General features: G+C 36.3%; 1 protein-coding gene across 1 annotated transcript in view; it reads right to left on the bottom strand.

Moving 5' to 3' along the window:
• The window catches only part of LOC130672619 (uncharacterized), a 169,100-nt gene that overhangs the window by 62,412 nt on the left and 86,150 nt on the right, over nt 1-20,538 (bottom strand). Inside the window, exons 14-15 of the mRNA XM_057477258.1 lie at nt 5,013-5,172; nt 4,796-4,939 (exon numbers count right to left, since the gene is read on the bottom strand). Of these exons, the coding sequence (XP_057333241.1) occupies nt 4,796-4,939; nt 5,013-5,172 (304 nt within the window). The remainder of the gene's footprint in view (nt 1-4,795; nt 4,940-5,012; nt 5,173-20,538) is intronic.

The following is a 20,538-nucleotide window of genomic DNA, read 5'->3' as shown; positions in this document are numbered from 1 at the left end:
CATGTGCGTGTCGGTGTGGCCGTCAAGTGGAACCCAGCCACAGTGTGTCGTCCAGGATCCAGAAGGAGTCTTGGCGTCCTCCAAGTGGCGCCAGATCAAGTACGTACCGCCCTCTTCGTGGGTTCTGGGACCATTACTCAACCGTAAATAGATGCCACCTGTTATTCCTAGAGATTCTTTCGTAAGCTTAGGTTCTGGGTTGAGGAAGCCAACAGGTACCGCTGCGGCGGGCTAGGCGAATCCATGCTGGGTGTCTAAAAACCAGGTGGATACAAGCCCCTATGGCCCGTACACTATTATTATCACTATGTTGGTGATAATAGAACTTGAGTGCTACGGGGAGCCTATTCCAAGCCCCACTTCAACCAGAGTCTCTCTATTTCCTGAGATGGGGGGAATGGTGGGCCCAAGTGAGGTTGGATTCGTGGTGGCCGATGGTGAGGCACCCACATGTATTGCATGCCTAAAGGGTTAAGCTTATGCTCACATTTCGCTTTTATAATATGTGGTAGGGATAGAGTTTAACGCAGCGCGTGTATGCCCAAAAAGGTAAGAAAACGGCCTCCCGTCAAATGGAGGTGGACTCTAGTCCCGTTACATTAATTAATTGTGTCGTCCAGCATGGGGCAAGGTAATCAATTAAGTGGTCGATTACTTGAATCAACGTCAGAACATAGGTGGTGCTAAAGCCATATTACACTACGTGGAAAATTGATGGAACAATTAATTTGCCCCCCTTGTGGGCATACAACCCACTATTTTCCACCATAATATTATTAAAGCGAATTATTGAGCAAGCTCAATGTTGGCGGATGTTATAACCCGTCGGATCAGAGATCCTTTGCGTGTGGGTGCCGAACCAACAGCCACTACGAATCCAGAGTATCCTAGCATTCGGTTTCCCTTATGCCGGCTTGGAAGGATACGCCCATAGTACCAATTCCATGTATTGGTCGACATACCACAGTTGGTAGAGAGGGGATGTGGTTTCTTCCCCTGCATTCCTGAGAAGACACCCAGTTTTGTTAACATTCATCCGTCCATACTTCAACACATTTTCACACACACCTAACTTCGGACTGATACGAGGGATGCACAGAGTCCCCACAAATCGAGAGTTCTACCCATACCCAAATGCTCCGCAAACAACTGGGTGGATGCCAGTTGAGCTGCGATCTGGTAGTCTTTTCCTCCTACTTCTCGGTGTTGGAATTGGCTGCTGAGTTTGTGGTGGAGACAGTCTTTGCTGAAACTATTAAAAATTTTAAAGGAGTTTGGGAATGAGGCAAAAACCCGACCGATTTGTTGCCACTCCGTGACCCACCCTTCTGTGCTCTGGAGCACCTCACGCTGAGACTCAAACCCGGCGCATTTTAGCATTAAGTGCTGTACAGTATCCCTCCTTTTGTTATATTGAGAGCATTTGCGATCTTTGGCGAGTCCGTACTTGCAGAGTCTATCTTTGATACAACCATGACCGGTTAAGACCTGGGTAAGCCATGAATTAGGGCTAATGTGTTTGCTCGCTAGACGTTCAGTAACGTCGGGAAAGTAGTTGAATGTCATTCGTCCGTTGTTCGTTGTGGTCCACTTTTCTTGCCATCTGCGAATGATTTCTTTTCTAAGGAAGACAAGGCTTTCTTCGTCACTGCCCTTGTAAGTACACAAAGTCCCTCATACAATGCTGTCTTGTATGAAGACGTCATTGTAATCAGGGCTCGCCGTTGCAGGGCCTTATTCGCCTTCCAATCCCCTACTCTACATAGGTCACTCCGACATTTTGCCGCATAAGTGACAACAAGCTGGAAGTAGCCCCTGTAGATAGTGGACATAGCGGGAAAGCGCAGTCCCCATTCAGTCCGTGTGAGACGGCGTAGTCGACCAATAGTTTTATCTAATTTCGCGCGCCTTGTCTTTATGTGTGTTGTTGGTCAGAGGTCCTGGTCAAAGTGTACCCCTAAGTATCTAACGCTCTTTTTGAATGCTACTTTTGTTTTACCTATTACGATTTTCGGTAGCTTTGAATCATATTTGGGCTTTTTCTGTCTTTTCGCTTCTTAGGGGTACGGACCTTTGTCCTTGCGTAGACCGAGCCTGGTGTACTTTCTCTTGAGGAATATTGCATCGGTCTTGGACTCCGACAACGTAAGTTTCGCGGAACAACACCATTCCAGTATCGAATTACCGTCCCTTGTGCTTTTTCTTCAATATCGGCACGTCAGGTGCCTTCTATGATGACAAGGAGGTTGTCAGCATAGGCTACAAATTTGCTCCCGGGTTTTGTAGATTCTAATTCTTTAAGTAAGTTATCGAACATAATGTTCCAAAATAATGGCCCCCGAACTGATCCCTGTGGACATCCCCTTGTTGGCTTATTCCTTTCTTTCCCGACTCCCCATGACAGTGAGACCGTCTTATTATAAAAGTAACTTTGTACCACCCTATAAACATTTTTGGGGCATTCCTGTTTTTTTAAGCCCTCGAGTACTCGCGGCCACCACACGTTATCAAAGGCACCAAAAATATCGAAGAGAAGTCCGATTGCCAGATTCTCAGTTGTCGAATCTAGCAAGTGACGCATCTCAACGATCGCATCCTCAGTCGACCTTTTGGCCATGAAACCAAATTGTTGACTGGAGATATTATCCCCAACTAAGACTGTGGTGGTGAGTCTAGACTTCAACAATCTTTCAAATACCTTCCCGATAACCGAAAGTAAACAAATTGGCCTATAAGATTTTGGGTCGCTCGCGTCTTTGTCACTGCTCTTAAGGAGCATGATAATCCCACCCTCTTTCCATGCAGTAGGGAAAACTCCTAGCTCTAGGCATCTATTGTTTAACTCTAAAAATTCCCCTGATGAAATAACTGCCGCTCTTTTAATTACCTCCCAGCTAGGCAAAACCGAAGTCAAATTCCATGGTTATTTAATCAACGAGCACGGCATTAAACAATTGCCGAAAAAAATTGAGGCTATCGTTAATCTCCAGCCTCCGAAAACTGTTAATGCACTTCGTGGATTCCTCGGCACAATTAATTTCTACAGAAAGTTCATTAGGAACGCTGCAGAAATTTAAGCGCCGTTAAATAAAGTTCTGGAAGAACCAAAAATCAAAGGATCGCATCCTATCAACTGGACAGCTGATTTGCAAAACGCCTTTAATGCCACTAAACGATCTCTCGCTGTTGCAACACTTCTCGTGCATCCAAGAACTGACGTGAATTGGGCAGTTTTTATCGATGTACCAGAAGTCAGGATCGGTGCCGTCCTTCAGCAACGCGTAAATAATGATTAGCAGCCGTTGGCTTTCTTTAGCCGGAAAATAAAGCCGTCGATTACAAAATTATCGACATATGATCGAGAATTACACGCAATCTATGAAGCCGTGAGACTTTTCGGGCATATTTTTGAAGGTCGGCATGTTACGATCTACACCGATCACAAACCGCTTCAACACGCATTCAAACAGTGTATGGAGAGAACTTCACCATGGCAATTCCGCCACTTGGATTTCATCGGTCAATTTATGACTGACATTAAATACGTGTCGGGTAACGACAATGTTGACGCTAAAACATTGTCACGAATTGAAGCAGTGTCTACTTCTATTACATTGGAAGAATTTGCCGATGCACAGAAACAAGATTTCGAGCTTCAACAACTGCTGCAACGGACAATAGCGTTGCGGCTTCGACGAATAAATTTCGACAATGCTTCAGCATTGTACTGTGACTTTGCGTTAGGTATGATGCGACTATACGTTCCAAGACCGCTGAGAAAAAAAGTGTTCAACTCGTTACACACGCTTGCACATTCTGGAATTTAAGGATCACTCAAATCGGTTTCGAAACGAAACATCTGGCCATCAATCAATAAAGACTACCGTGAATGGGCGAAATCTTGTATTGATTGCCAGAAGAATAAGATATACCGCTGGACTGCGTACACCTATTTAAGCATTTTCTATTCTATTCTTAATTTTACGGTGTTACATTAGTTCGTTAAATAAAATATTTATTTAACAAAATTAATATGTTTAATTGATGTATCATAGAATATTACCTCATCTACTAAAGACATTTATACATATATAGTCACGATGATGGTGATAGTTCGGTGATGTCAGATACACCTAGCCACGTAATGAGACCACGTGACAAAGCTGAGTCGTGCGTGGCACTTGGTTTTGCTACGAATAAGTATTTTTATCATTGTGACCGTAGCGTAGAGAGTACGGATTATGCAAGTGCAATGATACTGATTATCACAGAGGACCAATATGTATAAATGAGGATTCTGATAAAAAGTGGTTAATAATACATTACTGTGGGATACTTGTGGTAGGTTCCATAAAGAACCTACCCGCTTTTATTTGTGTGTGCACTGTTGGTACCACAAAACGACAGTGTCGAGGAGTTCGTACAGCAAGGTCACAGGGGTTACGGTCAGTAACCCTTATTAGCATGTTGGGAACTGTGCTGATATTGTAATACTGGTTGTATTATGATCCAAGGGTAAGCTGTAAGTTCCTAGCACTGCACTCTATTTATGGATAATTCAGGAACCAAGAGGTGAGTTGACTGGAGTAGCTAGACCATCTCTAGTTCAACGGAATAAAATCAAAGTCGTATTTAAGTTGACTAGATAGTTAGATCGGCCCTTTATCGTCCTTCGTGATTTTATCCACTCCTGTATTAAGCTGGTAAAATACCACCCACGCTGCCTAACCCCTTCAGGGATAGAAGGAGAAATAAACATAACTTTCTCTCAATATATAAAACAATATGAACTTACAAAAGGGTAATATTACTCCACTTATCTTCTAGAAGTAATTCTTCAACCGGTGATTTTTGAGTATGAAGTTCAATTAAAAATGTTTTGATGAATTTCGAGAAAGAAATCGAAGCACTCAACTTATCAATAACCAAATTGTAATATCTATTCAAATCACAAAGTTATCAGTGAATAAGAAAAGAGAATAAATGGTAAAATGATTTTTTTAGTTACTTACTCAGAATCTTCAGGAAACAGAATCAGAGGTATGTGGACATCTCCGTTAGATCTTATCATGAGTTCGAGTTTTTGATTAGAAATATTCACATCTGTTCGACCTATTGAAATCGGAAACAATTTCGTAGATTCATAAGTTGTCGTGATTTCAACGTGACATTCTGAAATGATGTATGGATTAGGATGGAAACAGCAATAGTTTATAATCAGCGATATTTTAAAAACTAAGTGCGTTAGAATCCATGTATAGAGTATTAGGGTGATTCATTTTAGACCAACATTTTTTTTTTTCAAGTCCCACTCAAAAATCTTGTAGCATATGAGAAATAAAAAATTCTCACTAAATTTGAGCTCTTAATTTCAATTTTTAGAGGTCTCTCAACGAATTTTTAGTTTTTCCATTTAAATAACACGGGAAAACTTTTTTTTTTAATTTTTTGCTTCCGCATCTCATCAAGAAATTTTTTTTTTTAAATATCATGCTGACGTTCTTATAGTTGACTAAATGCTCTACAAAAAAGTTCATTGAGTCGAGTCTGTAAGTGCAATATCTCCATCATAATTCACGTTACAAATTGTGATTTTTGTGGGAATTCGATTTTAATGCACTTAGAAACGAAACTATTGGTGATAGCCAAAAAGTTTAAATGGAAATTTTGTAGGTTATTCAATACTCTAAAATAATGCCATGGTGAATACCTCTGTACCACCAATAGTTTAGCCTCCAGACGCTCTCAAAGTCCAATTTTTTTCAAAAATATGCTTTTAATGCACTTAGAAACGAAACTAATGGTGATAGACAAAAAGTTTAAATGGCTATTTTGTCGGTTATTCAATACTCTAAAATAATGCTATTATGACTATCTCTGTTCCACCAATAGTTTAGCTTCCAGACGCTCTTAAACTTAAAATTCTCTTTGAATTTATTGCGCAAAACAAAATTTTTTCGCAAGTATAATAATTACTTATAATAATAAACAAAAGTATTTTATTTTGGTGAATGTGTACAGAAAATATCAAACTTCTGTTTGGAGTCTGGAAACTGATAGAATTCTGATTAAGTTTCAATCAGATTCAATCGGATTCAATTGGAGTTTTTAATCAGGGATAATTGCTCATAAGTTGAAATAATAAGTGACTCCAAACAGAAGTTTGATATTTTCTGTACACATTCACCAAAATAAAATACTTTTGTTTATTATTATAATATATTTTAAAATAATTTAAGTAATTATTATACTTGCGAAAAAATTTTGGGTAATGGTCTTTAATCGGGGCTCCACCTGTTTATATCAAGCAACAATCCAAATATAGACAAATTGCTTTGAAACCAATTTCATTCTCTAGCATTTGTCGGCGGATTGAAGATATAATTGCTCCTTTAGGTGTTATTTGAGCCTTAATAAGTTCTAAGTGTATACCAAAGGTATAAATTATGCTTGATTTAGATGTTAAGTTCATGAATTTTCAGTTCCGTGCAACACTGCATTATTTGACATATTTTTCATTTCATTCTGTGTGTTGACTCTTAAGGTAAACACTAAAATTTAAGGTATATGCCTATTTGCCATAATTTCTGTAGTTTCGTCCTAAGTACGTTAACGGACTCGTCAGTAAGGCTATGTTAACGCACCCTTGCCTTAGACTACATCTCTTACCAGTACGAGCCGGCGTAAAACTGTGTTGTGGGCTTCAGCTAGACACTATACTAGCAAAGGAAGGCGGATACTGTCACAAACTACTTACAACAAAATGTTAGGTGAGCTGTTGTACACCGTTAAAGTATTGAAATAACAGAAATATGCCAATTTTCACTATACAAGAGTTCAAAAAATCTTTGTAGCTCTTAGTTAGACCTTTCTATCACCACCGTCCATCTTACGTTATTAATAAAATTAATTATTTATATTTATTAGAAAATTTTTATTAAATTTATTTTGGAAAATTTGCATAATTTTATTTTATTTTTATCAATTTTGTACACTCTGATTGCAAGGTTCTGATAGATATCTAGTGTTAAAGACGAAAACACATACAGAAAATTTAATCCGCCGTGTAGCTGAACTCGTGGAAAAAGTTTAATTATAGATATTTAATGTGTAAGCACTTGGTACTTTGAAAAATATGTGGAGCCCCACTTCTAGACCTTTACCAAATTTTGTTTTGCGCAATATATTCAAAGAGAATTTTAAGTTTAAGAGCGTCTGGAAGCTAAACTATTGGTGGAACAGAGATAGTCATAATGGCATTATTTTAGAGTATTGAATAACCGACAAAATTGCCATTTAAACTTTTTGTCTATCACCATTAGTTTCGTTTCTAAGTGCATTAAAAGCATATTTTTGAAAAAAATTGGACTTTGAGAGCGTCTGGAGGCTAAACTATTGGTGGTACAGAGGTATTCATCATGGCATTATTTTAGAGTATTGAATAACCTACAAAATTTCCATTTAAACTTTTTGGCTATCACCAATAGTTTCGTTTCTAAGTGCATTAAAATCGAATTCCCACAAAAATCACAATTTGTAACGTGAATTATGATGGAGATATTGCACTTACAGACTCGACTCAATGAACTTTTTTGTAGAGCATTTAGTCAACTATAAGAACGTCAGCATGATATTTAAAAAAAAAAATTTCTTGATGAGATGCGGAAGCAAAAAATTAAAAAAAAAAGTTTTCCCGTGTTATTTAAATGGAAAAATTAAAAATTCGGTGAGAGACCTCTAAAAATTGAAATTAAGAGCTCAAATTTAGTAAGAATTTTTTATTTTTCATATGCTACAAGATTTTTGAGTGGGACTTGAAAAAAAAAAATGTTAGTTTAAAATGAATCACCCTAATAGAGTATATATGGAACATATTCAAAAGCTCGCCATATAAACTTCATTTAGGTTCAATTTTCATGTATGACTATGAGAGTGGTTAAAAGAAAACTTTCAATTTTTTTCGCCTTTACCCCTTGAGACGTTAGTAGTTTCCGAGAAAAAAATCGGTCTGTCAGTTGACCCTGCGGGCCAGCCCCAAAACTTCCCGCTGTTTTCGAGCTCGCTGAGCTCGAAAACATTATTGTGAATATATTTTCGAGCTCTTCGAGCTCGCAAATACTTTTGTATGCCATTGTTTTGTAAAAAACCATTTTTTAGCATTTCTTTCTTCCACGATATCTCGCGAACGAATTAACCGATTTTGATGGTTGAGGTGGCAATCGACGCGTTTTATCAAGTTCTAAAGCTGGTCGAATTTTGAAATTGATTTATTCAGCCGTTTTTGAGAAATTTCAAAAAAACCAAGGAAAAAATTTTTTTTGAATTCTTTCGTCAACGGTTTCTCTTGAACGAATAAACCGATTTTGATGGTTGAGGTGGCATTCGACGCGGCTTATAGAGTTTTAGAGCTGATTAGATTTTGGAATCAATCCATCGAGCAAATTGGAAGTTATCCAAATAAAACATTTTTAAAAAAATTTTATTTTTGAAATATCTCTGAACGCACCCTACCGATTAAGTTCAAATTTCTACGGCCTCAAGACATTAACAAGCCGCGTCGAATGACACCTCAACGATCAAAATCGGTTCATCCGTTCAAGAGTTATGAATATTTACATACATACATACGTACGTACGTACGTACGTACGTACGTACGTACGTACACACATACATACACTCGGACATCATCGTGAAATTAGTCAGGATAGCTTCCTAGGACCTCGAAACGTCGACATCTGATGGAAATTCGATTTTCGTAAATCGGACCGAAACCAATAACTTCCCGAATTTTTGAAAATTTACAATTTTCTTAGCGGGAAGTTAAAAATCTTCTCAAAATACGAGTTCTTTAGCTCAACTCTAAGAGGTCGCAAGTTTAATTTTCATTTTCCATATAATTAAAATGCAAAAAATTTTCATTTTATTACAAGTTTAATTACTTATAAGTTACTGAATATTTCTTAAATTTATGCATAATTTTTTGAAGCTTATTCCGAAAACTTCCTTAAACCCTTTAATAAGTCATTGTTATTATAATTTAAACGTCAATTGGAACTATCTGTAAATTATCGATTTTTTATTTTAAAATGAAATTATAAATTTCCGTTTTTTCGCAACTTAATTAGATTTATTTACATAGTTTATTATAAGTTACAAATTTTAATTAGGGGTGTGTGAATAGTATTCGAATCGAAACGAATCGAATAGTGACATTCGATTCGAAATTCGAATTGAATATTTGAACTACTCGAATAAGTCAAACGTTCGACTTATCCAAATAATTATTCTTCGCTCTTAAACTATAATCGATTTCGATGGAAAAGTTATCTTCTTCGAGTTATTTAATGTAATTGGAATATCTATTTCATCACTTAACACTAAAATAGTAAAAGCTTACTTATGGAACTTGGAACTGGGATAAGCTCCTCTATTTATTATAAAATTATCGATTCGATCTCTATCGCGGTGAAAAGTGTGTATGATGTAGTGATGCTGAAGGCTGTTAGAGAAGAGAATCTCTTGAATGCTCAGCACGGAGAACCAGAAGATATTTTAACGATAAAATTGATGAAAGAACTATCAAGAAACTATGGTTTAGCGATTCAAAGACATCCCGATTCCGTGGAAGAAATGCGCAAAGAGATCTGGGCAGGATTTTATCATAAGATTTCAACTGACAGCAATCCACAGCATTCATACTGTTCTGAATCCTGGTGTAAATACAAGATAGCTGTAAAAAATAACTCCGTTCATAAATTCAAACATCCACCTGCCCTTGCTCAAGATGTTCAAGAAGTTTTAAAACCGATCTACGACGATTTGACAAAACAAGAACTGCTTGAAAGATGCCTCGGTGGCAACACGCAGAATAATAACGAATCTTTCAACAACTGTGTCTGGTCAATGGCTCCCAAACACATCTTTTGCGGAAAAAAAATTGTTGAAATAGCTTGTCAAACAGCTGCTTGTATTTTTAACGAGGGATTTCATCCAGTATTAAAAATCTTGGAAGTAATGGGCGTCAAAATCGGCCCGATCGCCGCACAGTTTGCTGCTGACTGTGACAGAACGCGCATACGAGTTGCAAACCGCCGCAGCACCGATGCCTCTAAGGAAGCCAGAACGAAACGAAGGCAGGCTATTTTGGATGAAAATGTGCACTATGAAGAAGATGAAGGCATAATGTATGGTGCAGGCATCGCTGATTAGACGTAAGTAAGATTTTTTCACGATTTTTCGTTACAGAAAACTTTAAACGCGTTTTTCTCGGAATGACGTTTTTGGACGGCTTGTTGATAAAATCTCCGAAACTATTCAACCGAACCTTACCAAAATTTAACCACATGTTCTTGATGACTATAGCTATGGCGCATATCATACGATTTTTGAAATTTTGAGTTTAACTATTTATTTTTGGCAAAGAACGACGGAAAAAACGTGATTTTTCGTACTTTTTCGAAAAATGGCTGCCATTTTGTCATTTTTGAAAAAAAAAAAATCGTATGATATGCGCTATAGCCATTTACTTACTGAATCTAAAACTATTTTTTTTTTTTTTTTCAGATCATCCATTCCAGATATTTCATCAACAGCGCACACTCATCTTTTTTTTTGGACCAGTCTTCTCCCTCATTTTTATGTATAAAAACTGATTAAAATAAATATAAAAAAAATTTTCTTGTGTAATCAAATAGTGTATTTTTTAGGCCTAACACTTTTTATGTCCATATTTATGACGTATACCGGTCAAAAAAATTCGTGAAAATAGCCTTATCTTTGCCCGTCTAAAGAGGGTAGACCCCTTAATGAAGCGAGTAGAAAGATTAATACACCAAAGAACATATTCAGAATAAATTTTGTGAGCAACAACGTGGTATGCATCACTTTTGAGACGCTAGAGGAGAAAAAAAGGTACTAGTAAGGAAGGGGATGTTGAGAAAGTCCGAAATCTGGATGGATGATGATCATACCAGGAGGGAAATAGAAATACAAACATGGTTGAGAGCAATGACAAGGGAAAGGAAGGAAAAGGGAGAACAGGCAAGAGTTATTTATCCCCTGGGGAAGGAAAATTACAAATTCACCTTTTAAACTCAATATAATTTGTATGCAAACAAAATACTAATTTTTCCTTTATTTTATATTATTTACTCTAAGGAGAGAAAGACACGGGTACTCTAAATAAGTTTGGCAACACTGGGTTGCATACCATCTAATTACAAAAATAATTTTACCCATAGAAATAATATATTGAATACTATTGTAAGACGAGGAGCCAAATACGCTATCTTCCTGTAATCCACTAAGGAATTTATTCATGGCATCTACGCACGTATGCGCCAAACTCTGGGACATACGCTGAATATATTCGACTTATTATTACAATATTAACTCAGATTCAATTATTGATCGATTAATTATCGCGATCAACATTACTGAGGGTCTAGCGAGACCCGATGCAACAAATGATAATGCGAATGACTTACCGGCATTGATAAATAATTTACTTCCGAAGATTTGTGTAATAATAATAACTACGTATTTTTTTATTTCAATTCAATATACCACATACTAGATTTCATTAAATAAACCTTCTCTACTATTACTCTCGCAGATTTGAATCACGGTGGTTACACGGTGGGTTTGTTCCGTTTTACCACTGTTATTCCACGGTGGCTTTATGCCATTTCACCACCGTGTATACACGATGTTTCCACTGTGATTACGCGGTGGATACACCGTGGAACCACGGTGGTGGAATGGCACAAAGCCACCGTGGAATCACGGTGGACACACCGTTTAATCACGGTGGATACTCCGTTTAATCACAGTGGAAACACCGTGTATACACGGTGGTAATACGGAACAAACCCACCGTGTAACTACGGTGGATCTACGGTGATTCAAATCTGCAAGGGTTTAATTATTTTATTACGGTAACGGGGCCAGAACAATTTTACCAAAAATCCATGAACAACACGTCCTACCTTTACAATAGCCCGGTCCTCTCTCCCTATTTTTTACGTCAGTTTTCTGAGGGATGGGTATCACGTGTCTTACCCTCTAATGACTTCGGACCCGAAACTATTGATTAAAATAAAATATTTAAATTTATCATACGACCTGAGTTATATAACAATAATAAATTGAATAATATTTTCCATCCATAACCGTGAACATAATAATTATTAACTCTTTGAACAATGAAATAATGATTATTTCAGTGCATCACGTGGTGGGAGGAAAATATTGATTTTTATTTCCACCGTATCGGCTTACTCTCCCTCGGTCGATATTTTTAACTTCCCGCTAAGAAAATTGAAAATTTTCAAAAATTTGGGAAGTTATTGGTTTCGGTCCGATCTTCGAAAATCGAATTTCTATCAGATCTTGACGTTTTCGGGGTTCTAGGAAGCTATTCTGACTAATGTCAAAATTATGTTTGAGTGTACGTACGTATGTAAATATCTGTAACTTTTGAACGGATGGACCAATTTAATCGTCAAGGTGCCATTCGACGCGGCTTGTTAATATCTAGAAGCTGTGAAAATTTGAGCTTAATCGGTAAGGTGCATTCGGAGATATTTCAAAAATTATAACTTTTTCAAAAATGTTTTTTTTTTTGGATAACTCTTGACTTGCTCGATCGAAATGCGCTTTTTATTAGCTAGGAAGTCTTGTTAAATTTTCGGCGAGATGGGAAGCGCGCGCGGCGATTTACGTTTGAATCGCTACGTGAATATATTTTTGTGTCGAACTCGATTATAAATAGTAGGTTAAATAACAAAAGAGAAAAGCTATATAAGGGATTTATTGACTTAAAGGCGGAATTCGATATTTTTGACCGAGAGTTGCTACTAAAGAAGCAGTGGAAAGTTTTCATAAACGGAAGACTGTACGCGTTTATCTGAGAAATCTAAAAGAAGACGACTGCAGTGGTGAATGTGAACGGAAAAATGAAACGGGAATTTGGAACTAACGTTGGGATCAGACAGAGATATGCACTGAGTGCTGTATTGTTTGAAATATTTATTGATGACATCGATGAAAAGTAGCACTGAAAAGTAGAAGAAGGAACGGTAATATGTGAAAAAAGGGTGAGAGCTCTGAAATATGAGGACGATATCGTGATTGTTGCTGAAAGTGCCAGTGAGCTGCAAAAGATGCTTGGAACGCTAGCGAACTACACGAAGAAAAACAAGCTGAGGATAAATGCAAAAAAGACAAAGGTGATGGTGTCTAGGAAGGGGGAAAAGCCAGTAAAGGCGAGAAGTGAAGAGGCGGAAGCATTGAAGTTGTCAATCATTTTAAGTATTTAGGCTATACTTTTACCACGAAGAACAGCACGAAAAGGCATATTGATGAAATGGTAGGGAAAGCACAAAAAGCTGCGAATGCAGCTTAAGGAGTAATGAAGAAAGTGGGAAGGAACATAAGAGATAATAGAATAGAGAGCATCGACTATACATGCAGAAAGAACTATTAAATACTGGGAGGACAAATCACCTTTCTTGAGAATGAGCACGGTTCGCCCTTTTACAAGCTAGCATGGAATTGGTTCGTTGCTTCTGATAAATGCTGTAAAAATCCGGGCCAGATGGCTATGGGTAGAAGTAAATTTCTTCCACCAAAATAAATTGATGCCATCTGGACCTTGAGCAGCCCATTATTCAGCTGAACGAACTTCATCCACGCTGACTTCGGGGCTATCTTCATCAGCATTGTCATTTCGGACTTCTCGACAAAATGCGTCGAAATCGTTGAGAGCTGGAGTGTCACGACTTACATTCCGTTGATCACCATACAACTTGGACCAGAAAGCTTTTACTCGCTCAATGGATGGGGGATCACCAGAAACAGATGTCTTAGGTGGCAGAAAGCGTAAAGGACTCAACCGAAACAGAAAGTTATCGGTAAGCCGCTTCAGCTTTTTCTCTAGTGACTTTTTAGCACCCACTAAAGCCCGCAACCTGTTAAGGAAATCTTCGTTAATATTAAGAAGATTATCCCTATTCAGTGTATGATGCTGGTATCGTCGTCCAGCTGCAATACGGCGGACTTTAGATGTCAGCGCTTTACGAATATTTACATACTTAAGCACACACTGAATGCGGGAGGCATATTTCCGAAGATGATCAATCTTCAGTGAAAGCTGCCCAATGCAACCTCTCATTTCAGCCTCAGACGAAAAAGTATTTTTTCTTGCTGGAGGTAAGAGTGAGGAGGCAGCATCGTAGACAGTTCGATTAATGGTGAGTAATAAAAAGTCCTTCTGAATCCAAGCAGATAGTCCGTGGTTTTCCGTATCGAGCCGGTGTTTTAGGTAGTGTATCTTCTTCGAGATACATACTTGCCGTGTGTCAAAATCATAGTTTGCGCCTTCAGAAGAACGGCGTCTTTTATTATTATTATTTTTTTTTCAACTTCCCGCTAAGAAAATCGACGATTTTCGAAAAATTGGGAAGTTATTGTTTTCACCCCGATTTGCGAAAATCGAAATTTTACCAGATGTTGACGTTTTGAGGTCCTAGGTAGCTATTCTGACTATTTTCAGAATGATGTCCAAGTGTGTGTGTGTGTGTGTGTGTGTGTGTGTGTGTGTGTGTGTGTATGTGTATGTGTGTGTGTGTGTGTGTGTGTGTGTGTGTGTGTGTGTGTGTGTGTATGTGTGTGTGTGTGACCGGTCTATAACTTTTTAACTAATGAACCGATGTAGATGGTCAAGGCGGTAATCGAAAGAGCTTGTTGGCCATCAACTTTTCTGAAAATTTCAGATCATTTGATCAAGTAGACTCGAAGATATTGACGAATTACGAAAAAAAAAATTTTTTTTTTTTTAGTTTTTTATTGATTTCTCAGAAACGACTTATACGATCAACTCCAAAATCTAATCAGCTATAGAACTCAAGAAAACGCGTCGATTGCCGCCTTAGCCATCTCAATCGGATAATTCGCTCGAGAGTTATCGTGGGAGAAAGAAATGGTAAAAAACGGTTTTTTGCGAATATCTTTGAAACAACTGAACTAAAAGATTTCAAATCTTATCAGCTCTAGAACTCGATAGAATACGTCAATTGCCGCCTCAACCATCAAAATCGGTTAATTCGTTCGTGAGATATCGTGGGAGGAAGAAATGCTAAAAAACGATTTTTTCGAAAACAATGGTATACAAAAGTATTTTCGAGCTCGAAGAGCTCGAAAATGTATCTACAACTATGTTTTCTAGCTCTTTAAGCTCAAGGAGCTTGAAAAGAGCGGGAAGTTTTGGGGCTGGCCCGCATGGTCAACCGATAGACAGATTTTTTTTTTCTTTCAAGTTAAAAGCTCAGGGGGTTATCCCCGCTCGTCCGACTCTATCGAGGGCCTTACCTGAGCGCTGAATCGTTACTGCTGCGATGCTCCATCAACAAAATGGTTAGCATGCGCAGCAAGCCAAGTTTAGTTGCCTTAGGAGACGGAGGGATCTAAAAATTACAGTCATTTGCATCCGCCATGCCAGAAACTCAACTTGCGATGAACAAGTTAGCACTCTCACTATTGCAGACACAAAAGACTGCTCTATCCCTCCTAGGACGCCAACAATGAGAACAACAAGCTTAACACGGTAGCCTGGGTGAAAATTGCCAATTTCGAACAGGAGATCTTGATATAGTTGGTGTTTGTGCTTTCCTTTAACCGCGATGATATATTCAGCGGGTGCTGAAAACTCAATGACATCGCATTGACATTTGCATTTCTTTCCAACACAGGAATTATTATTTTTATAAATATTTCTACTCAAAATTTTATTATAAAATTAAAAAAATGTAATACTATTTATTTTTTAAACGATAGTCTTAATCAAACAAAATCGGACGTTGAATATGAATCCACCTTTTTTTACTCATTAGTTTATTATTTGATTAGAGTCAGGATTATTAAAATAGTTCGAATTATTCGAATAGTTCGAATAATTCGAGGTATTTGATTTGAAACTCGAATCGAATAATTCGAACATTTCGAATATTCGCACACCCCTAATCTTAATGTCTTTCGCTTAGTATTATTGGTAAATAAATCGAACAATTCAACATGCCACATCATTTCCTCGATATCCATCCGGATTTTTGGGAATCAAATCAGAGTTTCATGAAATGTAAAAATTTTTTCGAAAATTTTAAGGTCGTAAAAGATAGTGCTGAATGCTACACCGCATTCAGCACTGTCGTTTCAATTATTCAAATATTCAACACTTCTCGTTTAAATTATGATCATAATGACTTATCAAAGAATTTTGGAAAGTTTGAGGAATCAGCTTTAAAGACCTATGCATAAATTTAAGAAATATTCAATAACACACAAGCAATTAAGCTTGTAATAAAATGAAAATTTTTTTCATGTTAATTGTATGGAAAATTAACATTAAAATAGCGACCTCTTAGATGAAGCTGAAACTAGCGGCTAAAAAACGAAAGCTCAGGGACGAATGTCAGAAGGGCCCTGAAGGCGCTTAATAATTTTAATAACAAATAACAAACGGTACATAATTAAGAATTATTCAATCAAATGATTTGATAATCAACTAGTAAAAATTATTCGTCGTCAGACAACAAGTACCTTTAGAACCACCAGTACATATTTTAAGAATATCTTAACGTAGGAACAGAGGCTCTGCTGTTAGATTGATTGGAATAATTTTAATCACAGGAATAAAAAAAAAAAAATTACTGCCATTAATCAGTCTAGACTAGAGTACCAAATGCTCTAGTTGGAAAAGTCGGCTGCAATGGACCATTCGTTTGCTCCAAAATTTTCTTTTCTCACTGAGAAAAAAAAATTACTGCCACTATCATCTAGACTAGTGTACCAAGGAGTCCAGTCGAAGAAGTCGGTGGCAATGGATAGTCATCTGCTCCAAAATTTTTTTTTTCTCAGTGAAAAAAAAATTACTGCCACTATCATCTAGTGTACCAAGTAGTCCAGTAGAGGAAGTCGGTTGCAATGAACCAGACATATGCTCCAAAATTTTTTTTTCTCCAAGTGCTCTAGTTGAAGAAGTTGCCCGCGATAGACCAGTAATTTGCTCTACTCTATCTATATTCCAAATAAATAAGCTTAATATAAAATAAACAAATGAACTTCTGTAAACACTTTATCAATTCCATAAATTTAATTCTTTTAAATGTTATCAGATGTGTTATTTTAAATTGTAACAATTTTTTTTTTATTTACAATAATAATATGGTAGACAAATAATCCAATGTTCTATTCCAACTCGCAGGCAGTGTATTGGAAATAATTATTGGTTTGTCTTGATTTTTTTTTTTTTTATTCAAATATTTTTCCGTAACTTTGTCATCGTCTATATCTTTAACTTCACTCATTGCTTGTTCCTCTGAGAAAATACTTGCATTATCATTGCTTATCTTCCCATGATTCTCCAGAAGTATCTTACTGATCGCCCGTCTAGCACTTGCCATATCTGTATTAGTAAACTCAATGGGTAACGAATTACATATGATATAAGCCCATAAGCACACGTGAACACCACAGTTGTAGCCATCATTTTGGGTCACTATGTCTGCTGGTGCGTATACAGCCCATTGCTGACTTTCTGCTGACTCTGCATCATTCATATAGCCATATGCATCAGCTAACTCTATAATCTCATCAACTACATCATGTCTTCTGAAGTTTCGTAATGGCATTGAATTTCCTTTACTTCTCCAGTTTAAATTTGAGTCGATATACACAATATTCCTTTGACGGTGATCAAAAAAAATTAATACCCAATGATTATTCTTTACAATCACTGGTAACAACCAAAATTTATAACTTTTGACCTTATTGTTAACTAACCAATTTTTAAATCCTGGACTCAATAGATTGTTGTACATAATTGTGTGAATTAACAATGAGTCGATCATAATTATACTTTTCCCATTCTTTCGGGCTTGATTTATCTGCAATGCGATGAACGGGTTGATTATATAATCTGTCAACCATAATTCATTGCAATTTTTATTTGTTTCGGGATTCCGTAAGGTTTTTAAGCCATCAGCAGTTATGTGGTAACTGTTGACGAACAAGTCTGACTCTTGGTACAGACCATCTTCACCTGAAAATAAAATTTGCCTCGCTTCTCTACCCAGATGTTTTAATTCTTGCGAGAGGATTTGATGATGAGACTTTATATTTTCAGGATCTTCTTCGTCATCACACGATCTTCAGATGCTTTCTCTAAGGTTTCAGGCTCTGTAGGAGAACTAGGATGGATGACTGGATCTTCAATTGCTTGTCCATGAGTTTCAGGTTCTGTAAGAGAATCAGTAGGAATCACAGGATCATCAGCTTTTTGTCCAAGAATTTCAGGCTTTATCTGAGAATCAGGAGAAATTTTTTCTGGAATTATTTTAGGTATCTTAAAATAGGTGTTTCCTTTTTTCTTTGTAGCATCAGGACATCTCTTCCAGGATTCTTCAACGAAGGGATCATCTTGGATATCCCCTAGTTCCGATTTTATATTTTTTAGTTTTTTTAGTTTTAATTTTTTGCTTTCGTTTTTTGACTGTGGCTTTGCTTTCGTCTTAATTTTTTTCTGACGTTCCGTCAAAATGCAGGTGTCACGTTTTAGCAGTCGTCCAGGTAATGATTGTTCCTGTCCTTGAATGAATTCTGTCACGTCGATATTTTTTCGATTGTCGTACATTTTTTTAATTATTTTATGCCAATTCTCAATACTGACGTTTGACTCCCGTAAAAGTTGAAATATTTTTAGCTGACTTGCTGACCACAGTTGGAAATACGTCAACCACTTGCTTACCCTCGCGGTTTTCATGATACGGTTTGAACACTGTATTAAAAGAGCATAAACGTAGTCGATAACAAGTAGTTTTACCGTATTTATACGGTATGTTTGTGAAATTTAATTACGGTATTCCTACAGAGCTTATACTGCGTTTATACGAAGCTTATACGGCATTTCTACCGTATTAATACGTTATTTCTACCGTAATAATACGGTACTTCTACTGTATTAATACGGCATTTCTATAAGATTAATACTTCATGTATATGATATTAATACGAAATTTCTACCGTAATAATATGACATTGTTAGCGTAATAATACGGCATTTCTACTGAATTTATACGGCATTTCTACCGAGTTCACACAACAATTCTACTGATTTAATGAGGTGTTTATACGGAATTTATCCAGTACATGGTAAAAAAAACTATATATAATTATTAATGATAAATGGCTCTATATAATTATTTATATTGCTTTACAATGTATTATGTCACTCGTATATTTTTAATCATATAGTAGAGATTCTATAGACTTTTGATTAAAATATTTTTGTTAAAGCTCAAGTTCAAATTCAGAGATAAATTATTTATGGAAACATTGATAATAAATATTTTTGTCATTATGTAATATAGGTTGTACTATATTACCATCAAAAAAGGTACTTATCACTCTATCAAATAACGGAGGAGTACCCGCGCCAGAATGGTCACAATTTCGGAATATAAGACTTCTGAAATAAGTTTCTTACCAGGGACACTACAAATCGTAGGCGCTACCTAGTGGCGCGCACCGAACTATTCTCGCTGCTGCTGCCTAGCACCAGTGACTTCCCTCTCTTCCATATATATCTTTTCTCCCAAGAAATTTTTCTCTCGGTTTGAGTAACTTTTTTTTTTTTTGGTTGGAGCATACGAAAATTCTTTTGTTAAACAAATAGTAATTATTCCAAGAAATTTTATTTTTTTCAAACAAAAAAATGCAATATTGCTACAATAACCTGGCACGGCTTTCTTCAATAAAATATCTCTTATTTTAAGAAATAAAAACTTTTAAAACATTTAAAAATTTTTCGACTAAAGCATAAAAATATGTTAACTTGAGGAAAAAAAATTTTGATTCAAAGTAAAGATTTCAAAATAATTATTTATTTGATGTAAAAAAATTTTTATTTTCCGAATCGTTAAAAAAAATTTTCTTGTATCAAGAATATTTTTCTTAGTTCAAGTTAACTGTATTTTCTGTGTAGAGAAACTAAAATTTAAAAGACGCGTGAAGGTTTTTATAATATACAAATAAAGAACTTTATGAGCTAAAAAAAGACTTTTATGTCAAAATACCCATACGACATAAACACTGCAGTGTTTAGACATGTTTCAATTGAAGAATGTAATTTTTAATCATAAAATAATCCTAGTTATTAATATTGATCCTAAATGTATTTCAAAATTATCTGATGTTCTTGCGAATCATTACTACATAGAAAAAACAGTTAACTCGAATCAAGAAAACAATTCCTGATTCAAGAAATTTTGTTTTAACGATTCGGAAAAGTAAAATTTTCTTGCACCAAGTAAATAATTATCTTGAAATTTTAATCTTGAATCAAAATTTTTTTTCCTCAAGTAAACATATTTTTATGTTTAAATTGAAAAATTTTTACTAGTTTCAAGAGTTTTTATTTGTTAATGAGAGAACTTTTTTTGAAAAAATTTTTTTTGTGAAAGTAAAAATAAACTAGTTCATTT

This window comes from Microplitis mediator, chromosome 8 (assembly GCF_029852145.1).
Source record: "Microplitis mediator isolate UGA2020A chromosome 8, iyMicMedi2.1, whole genome shotgun sequence".
Classification (NCBI taxonomy): domain Eukaryota; kingdom Metazoa; phylum Arthropoda; class Insecta; order Hymenoptera; family Braconidae; genus Microplitis; species Microplitis mediator.
Note: the sequence above shows the minus strand (reverse complement) of the source record. Positions and strands in the feature narration are given on the sequence as shown.